We start from the raw sequence: 20352 nt of genomic DNA, 5'->3' as shown, positions 1-20352 counted from the left end.
ACAGTTACGTCGGTTTGCGCAGGAGGGGCTGCCTGCCGCAGCGGTCGCTGAGTAGTTAAAGACGTGTTACTCTTCCCTTCACATGGATGTGCCCTCTTTCAGAAAGGAAGATATCTCAGCACTAGAGGATGGAGTAAACCATACGGAATATAAAAACGGGGGAGTTGGCGACTGCTTATAATGAGGCTGAGGATGATATGCATGCAATAGAAATTATATTGGCCGATCTTAAAGATGGATCCCGCAGGAACAATATAAAAGTTCAGCGGGATATCGCAAACCGCGCTAGCGTCGGACCTATGGAGGTGCAACAGATGATTTCCACCCTACTCCCGGAAACGCCGGACAGAGAAATTGTCACATCTCCCGACAATACACCCAGAGACCTCATAGCTAAAATTCATTATTACCATGTCAAAGATGAATGGATGCCATTCTCAAGGAAAGAAATTCTCCCTTGCCTGGTCCTTCTATAGTGATACATCGTTATACGCTGACCTGTCTCATATCTTACAGACAAGGAACAGAGACAAAGCTACTACACAATCATATTATCCCTTACTGGATGGGACTTCCCACCAAACTGATACCAGAGAACACCGCGACCTACCATCAATCTCTGCCAATATCGATGGAACGACTATCAGCCCAGCCCCTCATGCCAAGGTCCTAGGTCTAGTCCTGGACTCTGAACTCTCCTGCAAGCCGCTAGGTCTAGTCCTGGACTCTGAACTCTCCTGCAAGCCGCTAGGTCTAGTCCTGGACTCTGAACTCTCCTGCAAGCCGCTAGGTCTAGTCCTGGACTCTGAACTCTCCTGCAAGCCGCTAGGTCTAGTCCTGGACTCTGAACTCTCCTGCAAGCCGCTAGGTCTAGTCCTGGACTCTGAACTCTCCTGCAAGCCGCTAGGTCTAGTCCTGGACTCCGAACTCTCCTGCAAGCCGCTAGGTCTAGTCCTGGACTCCGAACTCTCCTGCAAGCCGCTAGGTCTAGTCCTGGACTCCGAACTCTCCTGCAAGCCGCTAGGTCTAGTCCTGGACTCCGAACTCTCCTGCAAGCCGCTAGGTCTAGTCCTGGACTCCGAACTCTCCTGCAAGCCGCTAGGTCTAGTCCTGGACTCCGAACTCTCCTGCAAGCCGCTAGGTCTAGTCCTGGACTCCGAACTCTCCTGCAAGCCGCTAGGTCTAGTCCTGGACTCCGAACTCTCCTGCAAGCCGCTAGGTCTAGTCCTGGACTCCGAACTCTCCTGCAAGCCGCTAGGTCTAGTCCTGGACTCCGAACTCTCCTGCAAGCCGCTAGGTCTAGTCCTGGACTCCGAACTCTCCTGCAAGCCGCTAGGTCTAGTCCTGGACTCTGAACTCTCCTGCAAGCCCCACGTCCAATCGCTGTCCAAATCTTACCTCCTCAACATCTCCAAATATACTAAATACGCCCTTTTCTAACCAATGACACAACAAAACTCCTAGTTCACTCCCTGGTCATATCACGCCTTGACTACTGCAACTCCCTCCTCATTGGCTTACCTCAACATAGGCTCCCCCCCCCCTTCAATCCATCATGAATGCTGCTGCCAGACTCATCCACCTTACCAATCGCTCAGTGTCCTCTGCTCCTCCCTGCCGATCCCTCCACTGGCTTCCGCTCACCCAACTAATTAAATTCAAAATACTAACAATATCTTACAAAGCCATCCCCAGCTTAGCCCCTAACTACATCACTAGCCTAGTCTCAAAATACCAACGTAATCGCTCTCTTCGTTCCTCTCAAAACCTCCTGCTCTCTAGCCCCCTCGTCACCTCCAGGACTTTTCCAGAGCCTCTCCAATCCTATGGAACTCCTTACCCCAATCTGTCCGATTATCTCCTACTCTATTAGCTTTTAGACCATGGGTGTCCAAACTTTTGGCTTCTCTGGGCCACATGAGTGTAGAGAAATTTTCTCGGGCCGCATATAAAATATATAATAGTTAAGGTATATAAGTAATAAAATGTCGCCGCGCCCCCCCGCACTAACTTAGCACAACCAGAGGATGATCAAATGAAATGGAATCAGTATACAGAGGTTTACTTCTTCTGAGAGATAATAAAGGAACACTCTAACCACCATGTATTCAGTAATTTGAAGTGTTAACGGTGGTAGGAGTCAGAAACACTGCACATGCTCGCCCCCCCCCCCCCCCTTCCCTCCAAAGCAGCCTCTGCCTACAGTTAGTTGGAAGCTGCTGTGGCCATGCTCCCGACCCGACTTCCTTCCTCCCCAGCAACAAAAAAAAAAATTGTCAGGGGGCAGTGGGCCGCATTGCCTGCAGTTCCGGGCCGCAGGTTGGACATGCCTGTTTTAAACGATCCCTGAAAACCCTCTTCAAAGAAGCCTATCCTACCCATCAGTGAAAACCCTCCTCTTCAAAGAAGCCTATCCTACCCATCCGTGAAAACTCTCCTCTTCAAAGAAGCCTATCCTACCCATCCGTGAAAACTCTCCTCTTCAAAGAAGCCTATCCTACCCATCCGTGAAAACCCTCCTCTTCAAAGAAGCCTATCCTACCCATCAGTGAAAACCCTCCTCTTCAAAGAAGCCTATCCTACCCATCCGTGAAAACCCTCCTCTTCAAAGAAGCCTATCCTACCCATCCGTGAAAACCCTCCTCTTCAAAAGAAGCCTATCCTACCCATCCGTGAAAACCCTCCTCTTCAAAGAAGCCTATCCTACCTATCCGTGAAAACCCTCCTCTTCAAAGAAGCCTATCCTACCCACACCTAACAACAGTACTTCCATTTTCTCCATCAGCCCATCCCACTCGGTTATTGCCTTTTGTTTCACTTGATCCTCCCTTCTAGATTGTAAGCTCTAAAGAGCAGGGCCCTCTGATTCCTCCTGTATTGAATTGTATTATAACCGTATTGTTTTCCCTGCGCAAACTGTTGGCGCTATATAAATCCTGAACAATTATAATAATTTGCGATTCGCACTGAGGAGGAGGGAGTCAAACTGGACAAAAAAAAATGGATTTTTGTAAAATCTTACCGTAAAATCCTTTTCTCTTAGCTCATCGACAGACGTAGTCCTCGGTGATACACCACCTTCGGGTTATGTTACCTCCGCAGGAGCAGGACTAGACAGGAAATTAAAAAGCTCTGGCCACACCCTAGGGGCAGTCCCAGAGGGTATATCCTCTCTCTCTCTGCCTCAGCAAATCAGTTATGTGAAAAAGCAGTGCTTAGAGAATTTAACCCAACCCAACTCCAAAACAGAGGGGCGGGGACTACGTCTGTCGATGAGCTAAGAGAAAAGGATTTTACGGTAAGATTTTACAAAAATCCATTTTTCTCTAGCGCTCATCGACAGACGTAGTCCTCGGTGATACACCACCTTCGGGACGTCCCAGAGCAGTATCACAACTGAGGGGTGGGAAAATGGAAATCAATCCCAATCTAGAAGGCCCAACCGGTGCCAACTAGAAGTTTACAATGCTCATCCTTAATGATGAGACTCAACCAAAAAAAGAGAAAACAATTTTTTTTTTTTTTTTTTTTCAAACAGAAAAAAACCCTCGAGGTAGACCACCGGTCTCCTCAAATTACGGCCTGCAAAACCTTGCGGCCAAATGAGGCATCCGCCGATGCCGTCACATCAATTTTATAGAATTTAGTAAAGGTATGTACCGACGACCAGGTGGCCGCCTTACATACCTGGACCACTGACGCCTGATGGCGAAAGGCCCAGGAAGTACTGAGCGCTCGAGTGGAGTGCGCCCTAACAGGGAACGGAGGACTCTGACCCTTAATAGAATAAGCCTGTACCACCGTTTGTCTAATCCATGGCAATGGTCGCGGCAGATGCAGGCAAACCCTTTCTGGGGCCATCCGTGATCACAAAAAGTGAATCCGTCTTACGGAATGATTCCGTAGCTTTCAGGTATACCCTGATTGCCCGAACCACATCCAAGGAATGCAACGCATGTTCCCGATGATGCTTGGGCTGAGGACACAAGGAAGGTAGTACAATCTCTTCATTCAGATGAAAATCTGAAACCACCTTGGGAAGAAAAGATGGCTTAGGATGAAGTACTACCTTATCCCTATGAATCACTAGGTATGGTGACTGGCATGATAATGCAGCCAGTTCTGACACCCTGCGAGCAGAAGTAATAGCCACCAAGAAGGCCACCTTCTGGGATAGAGTAAGCAAGGGAATCTCCCTGATGTTTTCAAAGGGAGGTTTCTGTAGAACCGACAAAACCAAATTAAGATCCCAGGGCGGTAAGGGCGCGCGGACTGGAGGAGCCAGGTGCCGCACCCCCTGGATGAAATTCCGCACCAAGGATTTGGTAGCTAAAGGCTTCTGAAAGAAGATTGCTAATGCTGAAACTTGACCCTTGATGGTGCTCAAGGCTAGCTTCTGCTCAACCCCTTGTTGCAAAAAGGCCAATATTCGAGTCACCGAATAGGTACGTGGAGGAAATCCTAAAGATTCGCACCACGCAATATAAGTCTTCCATGTGTGATAATAGACTTTGCTGGAAGTCGCTTTCCTTGCTTTAATAAGGGTAGGAATGACTGAAGTAGACAAACCTCTGTCCTTCAGTACTTGGGTCTCAATGGCCAGGCCATTAAAACCAGCGACTGTAAAGCACGAAGGTAAATTGGTCCTTGAGACCACAGACACTCCCTGAGACGAAGTTCCCACGGAACGTCTGCGACTAACATGTCCAAGTCGGCCAGGCCGGCTTGAGGAGGCCAGCCTAGAATTTCTAGGACCACTGGCGCTGATTGGATCTGAACCAGGCGTCCCTAGAGCTATCTGGCCCCGACCATCCGAGAAAGTCTGGTCGTTTTCTGTTCCCACACATTTATCAGATACCTGATAGTTATCAGGAAAAGTGATCTTTTCTGGTTGAACCTCAGGGACCGAAGTCACCCGACTAGAGGCTGCTTGGCCTATCTGGTCAACCAGATCCGATTCCTGTGAGGTATAGGGACTAATCTTAGGAAAAGGTAAAGGAAAAGATCTATTCAGGGAACGATAACTACCGCTTCCTGTAGTACTTAAATGTTGGAAGGGAAGAATCGCACCGGTAGTAGTGGTTGATGCTCGATCTAATGTCCTGAATACCGGTGAAAACGTCCCCCCACCCTGAAACCGGGTGGGGGCGCACCTTCAGGCTGTGTACTCCTTTGCTTCGGGTTTGGCTGGGTTGGTCCCCTTCTTGAACCCTCCTGGAGGAGTCTTGCCTTTCCCGCTAGTACCAGCCGGGCGCCCTTTATGGGCGGTAAAGAAAGGTCCTCGCTTGTTGCGAGGTCCCTTAGCTTTTGCAGCCTGTGGCAAAAAAGTGCTCTTGCCCCCAGTGGCATCCTTAATGATTTCATCTAGGTTGGCCCCAAATAGACGATTCCCCTGAAAGGGGAGATTGGTCAAGGTCTTTTTGGAACCTAGGTCAGCTGACCAGCATTTTAACCACAGCACACGTCTGAGGATCACTGCTAACTTAGATGCATGCCCTAATAGGGGAGTAGTGTCCAAGGCTGCGTCACAGATAAACTGTAGCCCTTGTATGATCTGTTCCATCAAATCAGATGTCTCCTGGGGAATATCTTTTCCCCTAAGATCTTGGCGTACCATTTTCGCCCATTCCGTAAGTGTCTGGGAAACTAGACCAATAACAATTACTGGTCTAAATGCTGACCCTATCAGAGAGAAGATGGTGCGGGACTCTGCTTCTATCTTTCGATCCACCGGATCCTTAAAGGACGAAGTGTCCTCCACTGGAATAACCGTGGCTTTATTCAGCCTGGAAATAGGCGGATCCACGACTGGTGGTACCGTCCATTTCTTAATGATGGATTCCTCAAACGGATAGCGTCTAGCAATACGCTTGGAAATAGTAAAGGTACGTTTAGAATGCTCCCATTCTCCTTTAATCTGATTACCAAAACATTTAGGTACAGGAAAAGCCTTCGCCGTCTTGATGGGCTTATTAGTCCCAAAAGGCCTCTCTGTTTCAGTTGCCTCTGCCGGTAAAGCCTCAAGTTTTAAGGTTTCTTGCACTGCCACAACTAGTGCGTCCACCAATGCTTCTTCCTGAATTATAGCAAGAGAAGAAGCGTCCTCCTCACTGTCTGAGGGGGCTTTACCTGGGATAACAGCCTTTGCAGAGGAACCTGCAACTGCCGTGACCATCTCTGAATCTGAGTCAGAGGTGTCAGATGGTATAGGGGTAGGCGGGGGTCGCTTCCTAGACCCTCGCCCCTGACAGGCCGCCTCCACCCGAGCCACCATAGACTCCAAAATTGCTGTAAATGACTCTATACTCTGTGCACCGGCGGGTCCCGAGGCCCCCTCGAGGGAAACAGGTGGGGGAATATGTGTGGCAGGGTCCATGATAATTCCAGTTACTTCCTGGATAATATAATTCAAAAGTAAAGAAAAAAACCTTTTTTTTTTTTTTCTTTTCTGACCCCCAGCGCCACAAAAAAGCCCCTTAGTGTTACCTGCTTAGGGATCCCTATCGATCGAGAGAGAGAGAGAGATAAACCCCCAGGCTCACCACTTGATGCTCAGAGTTAAACTGCAACAGCTTACAGCGCTGTCTCGACAGACAGGAAGTCTCTTGGCTGGCTGCCCAGGAAGAAAGGAGGCGGCTCCGCCCCTCTGCACGCCTTCCGGCGCCTCCCCCAAGCTCCACGAGGTGTAGGATCACCTCAAACATGGCCGCCCCCATGCTGGAGACACGAGGCTACGCCAAAATGGCGGCTCGTGCGATCCAGCAAAAAAAATGGCGGCGGCCTAAACTGAATAGCGGTGTGCTGCAGGGCACACAACACTCTCTCTGCATGGGGATATGGCGTGGTTGGCGGTACCGGCCCTGGCGGACCGCGTGGCCGTTCGGGAGGCCTGCTATTAGCTGGAGATCTGATTTGGAAGGCAGTCTACATGTCCGTGGCTTCTGACTGGTAGGTAGCTTATACTTAACCCATAAGATTCCCAGAATGCCACAGATTACATCTTTAAAACATGTATACAATAGATTGTTAGCTCCCAAGCCAAGCCTCCTGGCTTTTGCACACATAAATCACACTCAAAGTAGGAGGATTTGTGACATGTTATAGGATAGAAAGGACTCTTTCTTACCATACAGAGAGGGGCCCGCGTTCACCACAAAACCCGTCAGGGAAAAAGGGGGAACATACTACTCACCATACCGGAACCAGGCGGGCACCAACTCCTGACAGTACCCCTCTCCACCGGGGCGGGAGGGCTGTCGACCGATACGGACGCCGTGACTCATGGTCTTTGGCGTTTCGGCGAGACGTTTAACTCGCGTGGGCAGTCCTTTAATGGGACTTTGTCGCGGCCGACCCAGCGCGGAGCTATGGCCTGCACGCGCTCGTAGGCTGAACTGGGGTGACCACCGGATCTCAACATCCAGCCCGTCGCCCAGTTCAGCTTTCTTGCTTGAAGATCTCACAGGAACACTGGAGAAAAAAAAAGCTGTCTAAAAAATCTTTTTAAGAAAAAAATCTTGCCAGGACCTAAGATCCCAGCAAGGTATCTAGGTCCTTACTCCTAACTAGACAGAAAATAACTGATTTGCTGAGGCAGAGAGAGAGAGGATATACCCTCTGGGACTGCCCCTAGGGTGTGGCCAGAGCTTTTTAATTTCCTGTCTAGTCCTGCTCCTGCGGAGGTAACATAACCCGAAGGTGGTGTATCACCGAGGACTACGTCTGTCGATGAGCGCTAGAGAAATGGGGTTTACTCCCGAGTGACAAGAACTCCCTGCCACTAGCAACTTCACCTAGCAGAGTCTCGAGGGAATGGGAAAAAGTACCTGTGCGCTCAACTACCCGCAGCCTTAACCACTTCTGTACCGGAAAGATTTGCCCCCTTAATGACCAGGCCATATTTTGCAATTCGGCACTGAGTTATTTTAACAAACAATTGCGCAGTCGTGCGACGCTGTACCCAAATAAAATTGATGTCTTTTTTTCCCCACAAATTTAACTTTCTTTTGGTGGTATTTGGTCACCTCTGCGATTTTAATTTTTTGCACTATAAACAAAAAAAGAGCGACAATTCTGAAAAAAATAAAAAATAAATAAATATATTTTTCACATTCTGCTATATGACATTCTCAAAAAAGAAATAATAAAAATCTAAATTTAACATTTTAGGCCAATTTGCTTTCCGTTACATATTTTAGGCAAAAAAAAAAAAAAAAAGAAAAAAAAAAAATCACAATAAGCGTATTTTGATTGGTTTGCACAAAAGTTATTGCATTTACAAACTACGGGAAAGATTTATCATTTTTATTGTTTTTTTTTTACTAACAATGGCGGTGATCTGCGATTTTTTTGCAGGACAGCGACATTGCGGCGGACAGATCGGACCCCTGACTGACACTTTTGGGGGGACCAGTGACATTACTACAGTAATCAATGCTATAAATATGCACTGTAATAATGACACTGGCAGGGAAGGGGTTAACACTGTGGGTGATCAAGAGGTTAAATGTGTACCTAGGGTCGTGTTTCTAACTGTATGGGGGCAGGGCTTGTGAAATGACCATAGAGACCTGTGTTCCTGTATAGAAGGATCACAGGCACTCTGATCATTGCAGGGAGAAGAACGGTCAGCTGTGTTTACAACATCCGACCGTCCTTCTCTCTCAGCGGGGAACGATCGTGGGTGTCAGGCGTCAATCAGAGCCGCCTGCCCGATGCATCGCAGTCCCTGCTGACGCCCCCACGGTTCGCTCAGGAGCGGCTGCCTGTCGCAGTATAACTGCGGTGGGTGGTCGTAAAGCGGTTAAAGGCCATGAAAGCCAGAACTGAGTAGTAACTGCAGTGGCAGTCTCAAACTATCCACATACTATTCACTATGTGCGGGACTGTGCTTCAGGCCCCCCGGAGGATACCCCTTCTAAATAATGTGGCGAAAGCCATTCATTGATGTTTTTTTATAGTAACTCTGAAAATTACACCGTAGTTTACAGGTATTGTTGTTTCCTAATTTTTCCTTTCTCTTTTACGTTCAATACACTAATGTCTGCTGAGCAACAATTGCTGAATATGTATCCACGGCTACGACGCTTTCCAAAGATGATCTCCAGAACTGTAAGTCTCTACCTACTAATAATCACATTAGTTTTCACCACCACATATCCACCACTAGAGGGCCTCCACTTCCATCTTCTGCACAGAAGAATAAAATAGGTTTGAAGGTAATCACCACCACATATCCACCACTAGAGGGCCTCCACTTCCATCTTCTGCACAGAAGAATAAAATGGGTTTGAAGGTACTATCTCTGAACGCACACAGCCTTATGGAACGTTGTCAGAAAACCTACCGTTCGATCACCATATATACTAGTTGTCTGTCTTTTCTGTTTGTTTGGGCTATATGGTTCTCTTTCTTACTAGAAATAGTATAGAATATTCTTGTGTACATTAGAAATGCACTACATTGTTGTTAGTAACATTTCTGTTGGTCACTTGGCCGTACCCTGACTGCTAAGTCAGAAATGCACAAAGGTTCCCAGCGTCATTTCTGTTATACCTACACTGCTATTAACCACTTCAGCCCCGGAGGATTTGGCTGCTCAAAGACCAGGCCCTATTTTGCGATTCGGCACTGCGTGACTTTAACTGACAACTGCGCGGTCGTGCGACGCTGTACCCAAATGAAATCGACGTCCTTTTTTTCCCACAAACAGAGCTTTCTTTTGATGGTATTTGATCACCTGTGCGATTTTTATTTTTTGTGCTATAAACAAAAAAAGAGCGACAATTTTGAAAAAATAATTTTTCTAATTTTTCAAAAAAAAAAAAATGTAAAAATCAAAATTTTTTAACATTCTAGGCCAATTTGTTTTCTGCTACATATTTCTGCTACAGCAGATTGTGGGTGCAATGCAACAGTCCTACTGTACCTCCGATACAGGCAGGCAGTTACACTCGGACAGGAAGCATCAATGAACTTCCACAGCACTCAGTGATATGGCGGTTGATTAAAAACTACAAACCGACAGCCGCAAAGGCTGCTGGACCTTGTAGTTTTTCCAGTCACAGAACTCAGAGTTTTTTGCAGACTGTGACAGCTAGAGGGGGGAGAGAAGATCCCCCGCTAGCTGTCAGAATAAGGGATTTGGGGGGGACATAGAATACGGGTGTAACATGTTACAAAAGGTGAACTTCTTTAAATCTGCAGTAACCATTATCAATTTCATAGTCTATTGGCGATTGAATGCTTTCCACACAGCGGGACTTACCGCGGCTTCCTTGGGTTCGGTCTTTGTCTCTTTTGGAGGTTCCTGGGATTTGGACGCAGGGCGTGAAAACATTCCCATAATGCCCTTGGGTTGCGGAGCGGCCGCTTTAGCAACAGGGGGTGAGGCGTGTCCATTGATCCTGGGAGTGCTGGTTACTTCTTGCGTTGTCTGGCAATTTACTTTCTGAAGCTGCGCAATTTCCTCAGGAGAACGCGGGACAGCGGCCGGACAATGGATAGCGCTGAACCTGGGATAAGGCAATAAAATAGTCAGGATCAGACATGGAGCATAAATCTCCCCATTTCCCATCTCTGTCAAGGAGGCCTCGTTCACACAGGCGTACAAAGGGCCATTTGTGCCCTCATGGGATGCACAGCTCTTCCATGTGTCTGAGTGCAAGCAGTCCCATTCATTGTCAATTAGGAGGCAGCGCCTGCAGACACAGCTGCTGCTCCCAATTTGATATCTGTGCAGGTGCAAGACTCCAAATTCCCAAAGTCTGCATTTAGAGACTTGTACCCACATGGATGTCAAATTAGGAACAGCAGCTACATCTGTGAAACTGCTGCGTCTGTCTGCGTTTGAGGACTTGTACCCACATGAAGTCAATTTGGAAGCAGCGACTGCATCTGTGCACTGTCTGCGTTCAGGGACTTGTACCCACATGGATGTCATATTGGGAACAGCAACCGCTGCGTCTCACATTGTCTGTGTTCGGGACTTGTACTCACATGGATGTCAAAATTAGTAGCAGCGGCTGCGTCTGTGCAAAAACTGCATCTCATCCTGCCTGCGTTCAGGGACTTGTACCCACATGGATATCAAATTGGGAGCAACGGCTGTGTCTGTGCAACCGCTGCGTTGTCTGCGTTCGGGGACTTGTACCCACATTGATATCAAATTGGGAACAGCGGCTGGGTCTGTGCAAATGCTGCATCTCATTCTGCCTGTGTTTGGGGACTTTTACCCACATGGTTGTCAAATAGGGAGCAGCGGCTGCGTCTGTGCAACCCCTACGTCTCACAGTCTGTGTTCAGGGGACTTGTACCCACATGGATGAAAAATAGGGAGCAGCAGCTGGGTCTGTGCAACCACTGCATCTCACATTGTCTGTGTTCAGGGACTTTTACCAACATGGATGTCAAGTTAGGAGCAGCAACGGTGACTGTGCAACCAGTGTGTCTCACACAGTCTGTGTTCGGGGACTTGTCCCCACATGGTTGTCAAATTGGGAGCAGCGGCTGCGTCTGTGCAACCACTGCATCTCACATTGTCTGTGTTCGGGGACTTGTACTCACATGTATTTCAAATTGGGAACAGCGGCTGGGTCTGTGCAAATGCTGCATCTCATCCTGTCTGCGTTTGGGGACTTTTACCCACATGGTTGTCAAATAGGGAGCAGCGGCTGCATCTGTGCAACCCCTACGCCTCACGGGCTGTGTTCAGGGGACTTGTACCCACATGGATGAAAAAGTGGGAGCAGCAGCGGTGACTGTGCAACCGTTGCATCTCACACAGTCTGCGTTTGGGGACTTTTACCCACATGGATGTCAAATTAGGAGCAGCAACGGTGACTGTGCAACCAGTGCACCTCAAACTGTCTGCGTTCGGAGACTTGTCCCCACATGGATGACAAATTGGGAGCAGCGGCAGCGTCTGTGCAAATGCTGCGTCTCATCCTGCCTGCGTTCAGGGACTTGTCCCCACATGGATGTCAAATTGGGAGCAACGGCTGCGTCTGTGCCACCACTGCATTTCACATTGTCTGTGTTCGGGGACTTGTACCTACATGCATTTCAAATTGGGAGCAGCGGCTGGGTCTGTGCAACCGCTATGTCTCACTGTCTGCGTTCAGGGACTTGTACCCACATGGATGACAAATTGGGAGCAGCAGCGGTGACTGTGCAACTGTTGCATCTCACGTGGTCTGCGTTCGGGGACTTGTACCCACAAGGATGACAAATTGGGAAGCAGCAGCTGTGACTGTGCAGCTGCTGCTTCCCAATTGACAATGAATGGGACTACCTGCATGCGAATACACAGAACACATGGGCATCCTTTATGGGGAAATACATATAACCTTTAGTACACCCATCTGAATGAGGTCTAACCCAAAGCTAGAACCAGCGAGGTGCTGGTCACATACTTGTTACAGTTCTGGAGATTATTCTTCACAATGTCATAGTCTGTATTGAAGAGGGGAGCGCTGTCCTTTAATGTCGCTTTCTGCACGCTATACACATGGATGTTCGCCACCACCGCCAGCTTGGATTTGGCTGCTACAAAAACAAAATAAAAAAATGGCGTGAGAAGAAAAATTTGCTTTAATTAGAATAATAACGCCTTATAAAAATAACTGCGTCTACCTTCAAGCTTCTCCTCCTTCACTACTGCCACCTTGTGGTACTGAAACGACAGTCAGCAGAGAACAGTGAAGAGAAGCACATATGCAAAATTATAATGAACCAAACTAAGTTTACTAAACAGCCTAAAGGGGGGGGGGGGGGGACTGCCATTGGCACCATCCTCTGAGAAAGCTCAATTAGCTATTTACAGCATTAAGACGTGTAGATGCATTTACATGCAGTAGAAACGCACAATCTGCACGGAATCAGGCGCATCTTTTATTACGCTGCTAAACGCAGCACGAAATAATATGCCCGTCTGAATGTCCCAACTCAATACCAGGCACTTTCACCCCTTCTTTTCCAGGCCAATTTTCAGTGCCCATAAGTGCTGCCTGTCAGTGCCCATCATTACCCTGATTACAGAAACGTGTAAAACAGTCCCAATCAGTGCCCACCATCAGTGCCTGCTCGTCTGTTTCCTGCCCGTCAGTACCGCCCGTCAGTGCCCATCATTGCCCTGATTACAGAAACCTGTAAAACAGTCCCAATCAGTGCCGCCCATCAGTGCCCTGATTACAGAAACGTGTAAAACAGTCCCAATCAGTGCCCACCATCAGTGCCGCCAGTCAGTGCACATCGTTGCCCTGATTAAAGAAACGTGTAAAACAGTCCCAATCAGTACCCACCATCAGTGCCTGCTCATCTGTGCCTCCCGTCAGTGCCCATCAGTGCCCCGATTACAGAAACCTGTAAAACAGTGCCAATCAGTGCCTGCTCATCTGTGCCACCCATCAGTGCCACCCGTCAGTGCCCTGATTACAGAAACGTGTAAAACAGTCCCAATCAGTGCCCACCATCAGTGCCTGCTCGTCTGTTTCCTGCCCGTCAGTACCGCCCGTCAGTGCCCATCATTGCCCTGATTACAGAAACCTGTAAAACAGTCCCAATCAGTGCCGCCCATCAGTGCCCTGATTACAGAAACGTGTAAAACAGTCCCAATCAGTGCCCACCATCAGTGCCGCCAGTCAGTGCACATCGTTGCCCTGATTAAAGAAACGTGTAACAGTGCCAATCAGTACCCACCATCAGTGCCTGCTCATCTGTGCCGCCCGTCAGTGCCCATCAGTGCCCTGATTACAGAAACCTGTAAAACAGTGCCAATCAGTGCCCACCATCAGTGCCTGCTCATCTGTGCCACCCATCAGTGCCACCCGTCAGTGCCCTGATTACAGAAACGTGTAAAACAGTCCCAATCAGTGCCCACCATCAGTGCCGCCAGTCAGTGCCCATCGTTGCCCTGATTAAAGAAATGTGTAAAACAGTCCCAATCAGTGCCCACCATCAGTGCCTGCTCATCAGTGTCGCCCGTCAGTGCCCTGATTACAGAAACCTGTAAAACAGTCCCAATCAGTGCCCACCATCAGTGCCTGCTCATCTGTGCCGCATATTAGTACCTCTTCATCAGTGCTGCCTCATCAGCGCACATCAGTGAAGGAGGAGAAAAAAATTATCTATTTTCAAAATTTACAGAAAATAAGAAAAACTTTTCAAAATTTTCTGTCTTTTTCCTTTTTTTTTTTTTTGTAAGAAATAAAAAACCCAGCAGTGATTAAATGCCACCAAAAGAAATCTCCATTTGTGTGAAAAAAATTATAACTTTTTTTATATAGGTACAGTGTAGCATGACAGCGCAACTGTCAAAGTGTAAGAGCGCTGAAAGCTGAAAATTGGCCTGGGCAGCAAGGGGGGTGAAAGTGCCTGGCATTGAAGTGGTTAAAAACACGTTTGAAAAAAAATTGCGGCGCAAATACCGTGCGACATAAAAAGCTGCAATGACCACCATTTTATTCCCTAAGGTCTCTGCTAAAAAAACAAATAACGTTTGGGGGTTCTGAGTAATTTTCTAGCAATAAAAAAAAAGATGATGATTTCTACATGTAGGAGAGGAATGCCGCGGGCGGTTATTCCTACTTACCGGAAATCCCTCGGTCACACATTTCCCGGTCACCAGATAGGTAACGTGTACGTGAGCGCTGCGATTCTCCTTCCTCTTCCGGGTGACGTAATCATACAACATCCTGCAGACCGGAGGGAAGAGTCCGTCATCTGTCCAACCAACTCCAGACAATTCCTACTCACATTGTTATGGAAGAACACCAACTTTACATTTACCAAACCTTTGTAATGTGAGGACCGGCCTAAACTAACCAATCAGACAGGCCCTTGCATTACATACTTCGTAGATCTAAAGGAAATTGTACAATCAGATTGTAACGTGTGTGGGGAGCATAAAGGACAGAAATATGGAAGCACACAGGACTGGATTTAGGGTACTCACTGTTTAGCTTGATTGACATGGACCCCCAGCGTGTGGCTCAGCCACTTATAGGTCACCTACAATTAGACAAAGAGGAACGGAAATTACAAACCAAAACCTGAGATTTCTAAACTAAAAAGAAGAGCAAAGCTGGAGGAAAGGAAAGGAAAGGCAAGGAGGAAAGGAAAGGAAAGGCAAGGAGGAAAGGAAAGGAAAGGCAAGGAGGAAAGGAAAGGAAAGGCAAGGAGGAAAGGAAAGGAAAGGCAAGGAGGAAAGGAAAGGAAAGGCAAGGAGGAAAGGCAAGGCAAGGCAAGGAGGAAAGGAAAGGCAAGGCAAGGCGGAAAGGAAAGGCAAGGCAAGGAGGAAAGGCGAGGAAAGGCAAGGAGGAAAGGCGAGGAAAGGCAAGGAGGAAAGGCGAGGAAAGGCAAGGCAAGGAGGAAAGGCAAGGCAAGGAGGAAAGGCAAGGAGGAAAGGAAAGGCAAGGAGGAAAGGCAAGGCAAGGAGGAAAGGCAAGGCAAGGAGGAAAGGCAAGGCAAGGAGGAAAGGAAAGGCAAGGAGGAAAGGAAAGGCAAGGCAAGGAGGAAAGGAAAGGCAAGGCAAGGAGGAAAGGAAAGGCAAGGCAAGGAGGAAAGGCAAGGCAAGGAGGAAAGGCAAGGCAAGGAGGAAAGGCAAGGCAAGGAGGAAAGGCAAGGCAAGGAGGAAAGGAAAGGCAAGGAGGAAAGGAAAGGCAAGGAGGAAAGGAAAGGCAAGGAGGAAAGGAAAGGCAAGGAGGAAAGGAAAGGCAAGGCGGAAAGGCAAGGCAAGGCGGAAAGGCAAGGCAAGGCGGAAAGGCAAGGAGGAAAGGCAAGGCAAGGAGGAAAGGAAAGGCCGGAGGAAAGGAAAGGAAAGGCCAGGGGAAAGGCTGGGGATGGATTTCTAAAACTGAAATATCTAATGCGGATGTGCATGGTAGCCAATCAGCTTCTAACTTCAGCTTGTTCAATTAAGCTTTGACAATAAAAGCTGGAAGCTGATTGGTGGGTATGCAGAGCTGCACACTTCAGTTTTAGTAAATCCCCCCCACTGTGATCAGGTCAGACTGGGCCAATAAAATAAGGGAATTAGAAAAAAGGAGGGGGGGGGGGGGCAGTGCACTGTAAGGTAGAATTATTAAAGGGATCGCTGGTGTAGAGGGTAATAGGCAGGTATGGGGGGGGGGGGGGGTAAGAAGAGGATATAGATGGGAGAGTCTTAAAGCTGACATTTAATCTGCTTAGACCCCCCCCCCCCCCCCCCAATCAACATGATAATGACATTAATAAATACATTACAAGCAGTAATCAGAGTGTCGGCTTTTCTGATTTTTTTTTCACAAAGAAATGAAAGAAAAAGAAAAAAAAAGACTTTGGAGGTCCACAGAGGATGGGAGGAGAAGGACCGCTTCAGGGTCGAGAGAGGTAACGGTGTTGTTGAGGGTGATGGGGGGACCCCAGGTAACGGTGTTGTTGGGGGGGGGGACCCCAGGTAACGGTGTTGTTGGGGTTGATGGGGGAGGGGTATTGGGGGGGGTCACGTGTCGGCTCTCACGATCTTGTTGTGGTCGGTGACCAGCTCATCGATGTTATCCAGGTACATCTCGTCCATGGCGGAGCCGGAGATTACGGTCTGGATCTCGGCGACAGATTTGGCGCCGCGGAAGACACGCTCAGAGCACTAAAAAGCACATGCGCCGAAACCTCATCTCTGATTGGCCATGGCGACGTCCCGACAGATTGCCGACCAATAAGAAGAAGTTCTCCGTGCGGCTAGACCCACGTGCTTGCTATTGGACGGCCTTGTCTTGTCTTTCTCTCGGCCAATCAGCGTTCAACCCCTCTGTCCTGCGGGAACTTAGTAACTCATTCGTTGCCGGTGATGCTGTGAGTCACGTGGTGAGGATAATAGAAGGCTCCCTGTGCTGGGGGTGAAGCTGATATAAAAGGAGAGCTGTGTATTTGTATTAGCTGTAAGGCTCTGCTCACAGTACAATACAATAGGACGCCTTTGGGTTTTTTGTGCATTGAGATAAAGTGCAGTGGGTGGGGGTTGATTTTGTAAAGCGTGCTGCAGAAAGGCGCACGGCGCTGCGTTTTATGTGATTTGGTGTTTTTCACGGACTTTATAAAGGTGGAATGAAGAGCCAATGACATCGCAGCGCGCCTGATAAAAAAAAAAAAAGTGTTTTTGTTCCCCACCTTTTTTTTTTTTTTTTTTTGCTATAATCAAAAAAAAGAGCGACAATTCTGGAAAAAAAAAAATATGTATTTTTTTAACATTCTGCTATATAATATTCCCAATAAAAAAATAAAAAAATGTCATAATTTTAGGCCAATTAGGTTTCTGCTCCATATTTTTGGTAAAAAAAAATCGCAATAAGCGTATTCTGATTGGTTTGCGCAAAAGTTATCGCGTCTACAAACTACGGGAAAGATTTGTAATTTTTTTTTTTTTACTAGTAATGGCGGCGATCTGCGATTTTTTGCAGGACTGTGACATTGCGGTGGACAGATCGGACCCTTGACTGACATTTTTGACACTTTTGGGGGGACCAGTGACATTACTGCAGTAATCAGTGCTATACATATGCACTGTTACTGTAATAATGACACTGGCAGGGAAGGAGTTAATATCGTGGGTGATCAAGGGGTTAAATGTGAGCCTAGGGGAGTGATTCTAACTGTGGGGGGGGGGGGGGGGGGCGTGGCTTGTGAAATGACCATAGAGACCGGGTGTCAGATGGCAATTGAAACCGCCTGACCCGTGCATCGGCTTCCCCATGCTCGCCCCCTAGCTGCCTGCGCACGACCGTCATAGACCTACGCAGGAGAGCCACCAATAGAGAAAATTAGATAGATGGTGCCAAGTATTTATCCCCAGAAAATTGGCAAAAAGGGAAGAGGAAATATCTTGGGACTTTAACCACTTTACCGCTGCTCACTAGAGCTCTACTGCGGCAAAGTGGTTCCTTATCGTAGACCTACGTCGCTAGACACTCCCCCTTCTCGGCGGCGCACGCGCGCCGCTGGAGGCTCGCTCCCGCTGTATTCAGTCACAGCGGGAGTTGGGCCAGGGGAGGAGCGGCGGTGATCACTGCCGCTCTTCCCCGATCGTCGGGGAATCGAGTCTTGTGTAAACAGAGCGGGCGGATCTCCTAAGTGACAGGCAGGGTCAGATTGCAGGGTTCAGCATAGCTGAACATGCGATCTGTCCTTGTGTCACTCAGTCACCTCCCCCCACACACGTCAGTAAGCACCAGGCATACATTAACCCCTCCCTCTCCAATAAAATTATCCCCTTCCCTGCCAGTGTCATTTTTACAGTAACAGTGCATATATATAGCACTGATTACTGTAGTAGTGTCACTGGTACCCCCAAAAGTGTCAAAAATGTCAGTCAAGGGTCCGATCTGTCCGCCGCAATGTCGCAGTCCCGCAAAAAAAAAAAAAAAAATAGCAGATCGCCGCCATTACTAGTTAAACAAAAAAAACATAAATCTTTCCCGTAGTTATTAAATGCAATAACTTATGCGCAAACCAATCTAAATACACTTATTGTGATTTTTTTTTTTTTTTACCAAAAATATGTAGCAGAAAACAAATTGGCCAAAAATGATAAAAATTTCGATTTTTAAATTTTTTTGGGGGGGAATTTCATATAAAAAAAATGATTTCTGTAGTAATGTCACTGGTAACCCCAAAAGTGTCAAAAATGTCAGTCAGGGGTCCGTTCTGTCCGCCGCAATGTCGCAGTACCGCAAAAAAAATCGCAGATCGCCGCCATTACTCGTTAAAAAAAAAAAAACACCAAAAATGACAGAAATCTTTCCCTTAGTTAGTAAACGCAATAACTTTTGCGCAAACCAATCAAAATATGCTTATTGCGATTTTTTCTTACCAAAAATAGGTAGCAGAAAACAAATTGGCCGAAAATGATAAAAAAATTTGATTTTTAAATTTTTTTGGGGGGAATTTCATATAAAAAAAATGTGAAAGATATTGTTATTTTTTCAAAATTTACACTCTTTTTTTGTTTATAGCGCAAAAAGTAAAAATCGCACAGGTGATCAAATACCACCAAAAGAAAGCTCTGTTTGTGGGAAAAAAAAGAACCTAAATTTAGTTTGGGTACAGCGTCACACGACCGCGCAATTGTCAGTTAAAGTCGCACAGCGCCGAATCACAAAAAGTGGCCCAGACGTAAGACAGCAAAATCCTCCGGTGGTAAAGTGGTTAAAGGCGCATGTTTTACTTTTTGTACTAGTACAACCAGAAAAAGAAATGACACATTAACCCCTTGCCGACCGCCGCACGACTATATACTGCGGCGGTCAGCCCCTGCTGGGCAAAGCGATATACCGGTACGTCGCTCGCCCACGAGCCTCTAGAGGGCGAGCGCGCGCCGCCAGAGGCACGCTCCCGCTCCCGCCCCCGCTCATTCCCTGACATCCCCGCGCGAGTGACCGGCGGCTCCGATGTCCGCTGGCCACCCGCGATCTCCCGCTGGAGAGGGAGAAAGGCAGGTGGCTGATGTAAACAAAGCCGCCTGTCATTCTCCCTGGTGTAACAGCAGAGATCATACGATCCTGCTATGTAGGATCATATGTCTCTATGGTTACATCACAAGCCACGCCCCCTGACAGTTAGAATCATGCCCCGAGGGATACATTTAACCCACTGATCACCAATAAAGTTAACCCCTTCCCTGCCAGTGTCATTTTTACAGTAACAGTGCATATTTTTAGCACTGATTACTGTAGTAATGTCACTGGTCCCCCCAAAAGTGTCAAAAATGTCAGTCAAGGGTCCGATCTGTCCGCAGCAATGTCGCAGTCCTGCAAAAAAAATCGCAGATCGCCGCCATTATTAGTTTAACAAAAAACAATAAAAATGACAGAAATCTTTCCTACTGTTAGTAAACGGAATAACTTTTGCGCAAGCCAATCAAAATACGCTTATTGCAATTTTTTTCACCAACAATTTGTAGCAGAAAACAAATTGGCCTAAAATGTTAAAAAAAAATTAGATTTTTTGGGGGGAAATTGATATAAAAAAATGTGAAAAATATTGTTATTTTTTCAGAATTGTCGCTCTTTTTTTGTTTATAGCGCAAAAAGTAAAAATCGCACAGGTGATCAAATACCACCAAAAGAAAGCTCTGTTTGTGGGAAAAAAAGGACATCAATTTTATTTGGGTACGGCGTCGCACGACCGCGCAATTGTCAGTTAAAATCACGCAGTGACGAATCGCAAAATACCCCCTGGTCTTTGAGCAGCCAAATCCTCCGGAGCTTAAGTGGTTAAAAAGAAAAAAAAAAACATATTCATTTTTATTAAAGTATCACAATTAAAATAGAATTCACAAACATTTAGCCCCGGTTCACACTGGGGCGACCTGGTCGCCTC

General features: G+C 47.3%; 1 protein-coding gene across 2 annotated transcripts in view; it reads right to left on the bottom strand.

Moving 5' to 3' along the window:
• POLD3 (DNA polymerase delta 3, accessory subunit) overlaps positions 1-16619 on the bottom strand; it is a 70401-nt gene extending 53782 nt beyond the window's left edge. For both annotated transcript variants that reach the window (XM_082247313.1, XM_082247314.1), the window contains exons 1-6: positions 16499-16619; positions 14954-15009; positions 14591-14693; positions 12634-12673; positions 12414-12546; positions 10268-10514 (exon numbers count right to left, since the gene is read on the bottom strand). In XM_082247313.1, the coding sequence (XP_082103439.1) occupies positions 10268-10514; positions 12414-12546; positions 12634-12673; positions 14591-14693; positions 14954-15009; positions 16499-16555 (636 nt within the window). In that variant the 5' untranslated portion in view covers positions 16556-16619. The remainder of the gene's footprint in view (positions 1-10267; positions 10515-12413; positions 12547-12633; positions 12674-14590; positions 14694-14953; positions 15010-16498) is intronic.
• Positions 16620-20352: the final 3733 nt, after the last annotated feature.

Source organism: Pelophylax lessonae (genome assembly GCF_965119305.1).
Source record: "Pelophylax lessonae genome assembly, chromosome: 2".
In the NCBI taxonomy this organism is placed as follows: Eukaryota; Metazoa; Chordata; class Amphibia; order Anura; family Ranidae; genus Pelophylax; species Pelophylax lessonae.
This window is presented reverse-complemented; position numbering and strand designations above follow the sequence as displayed.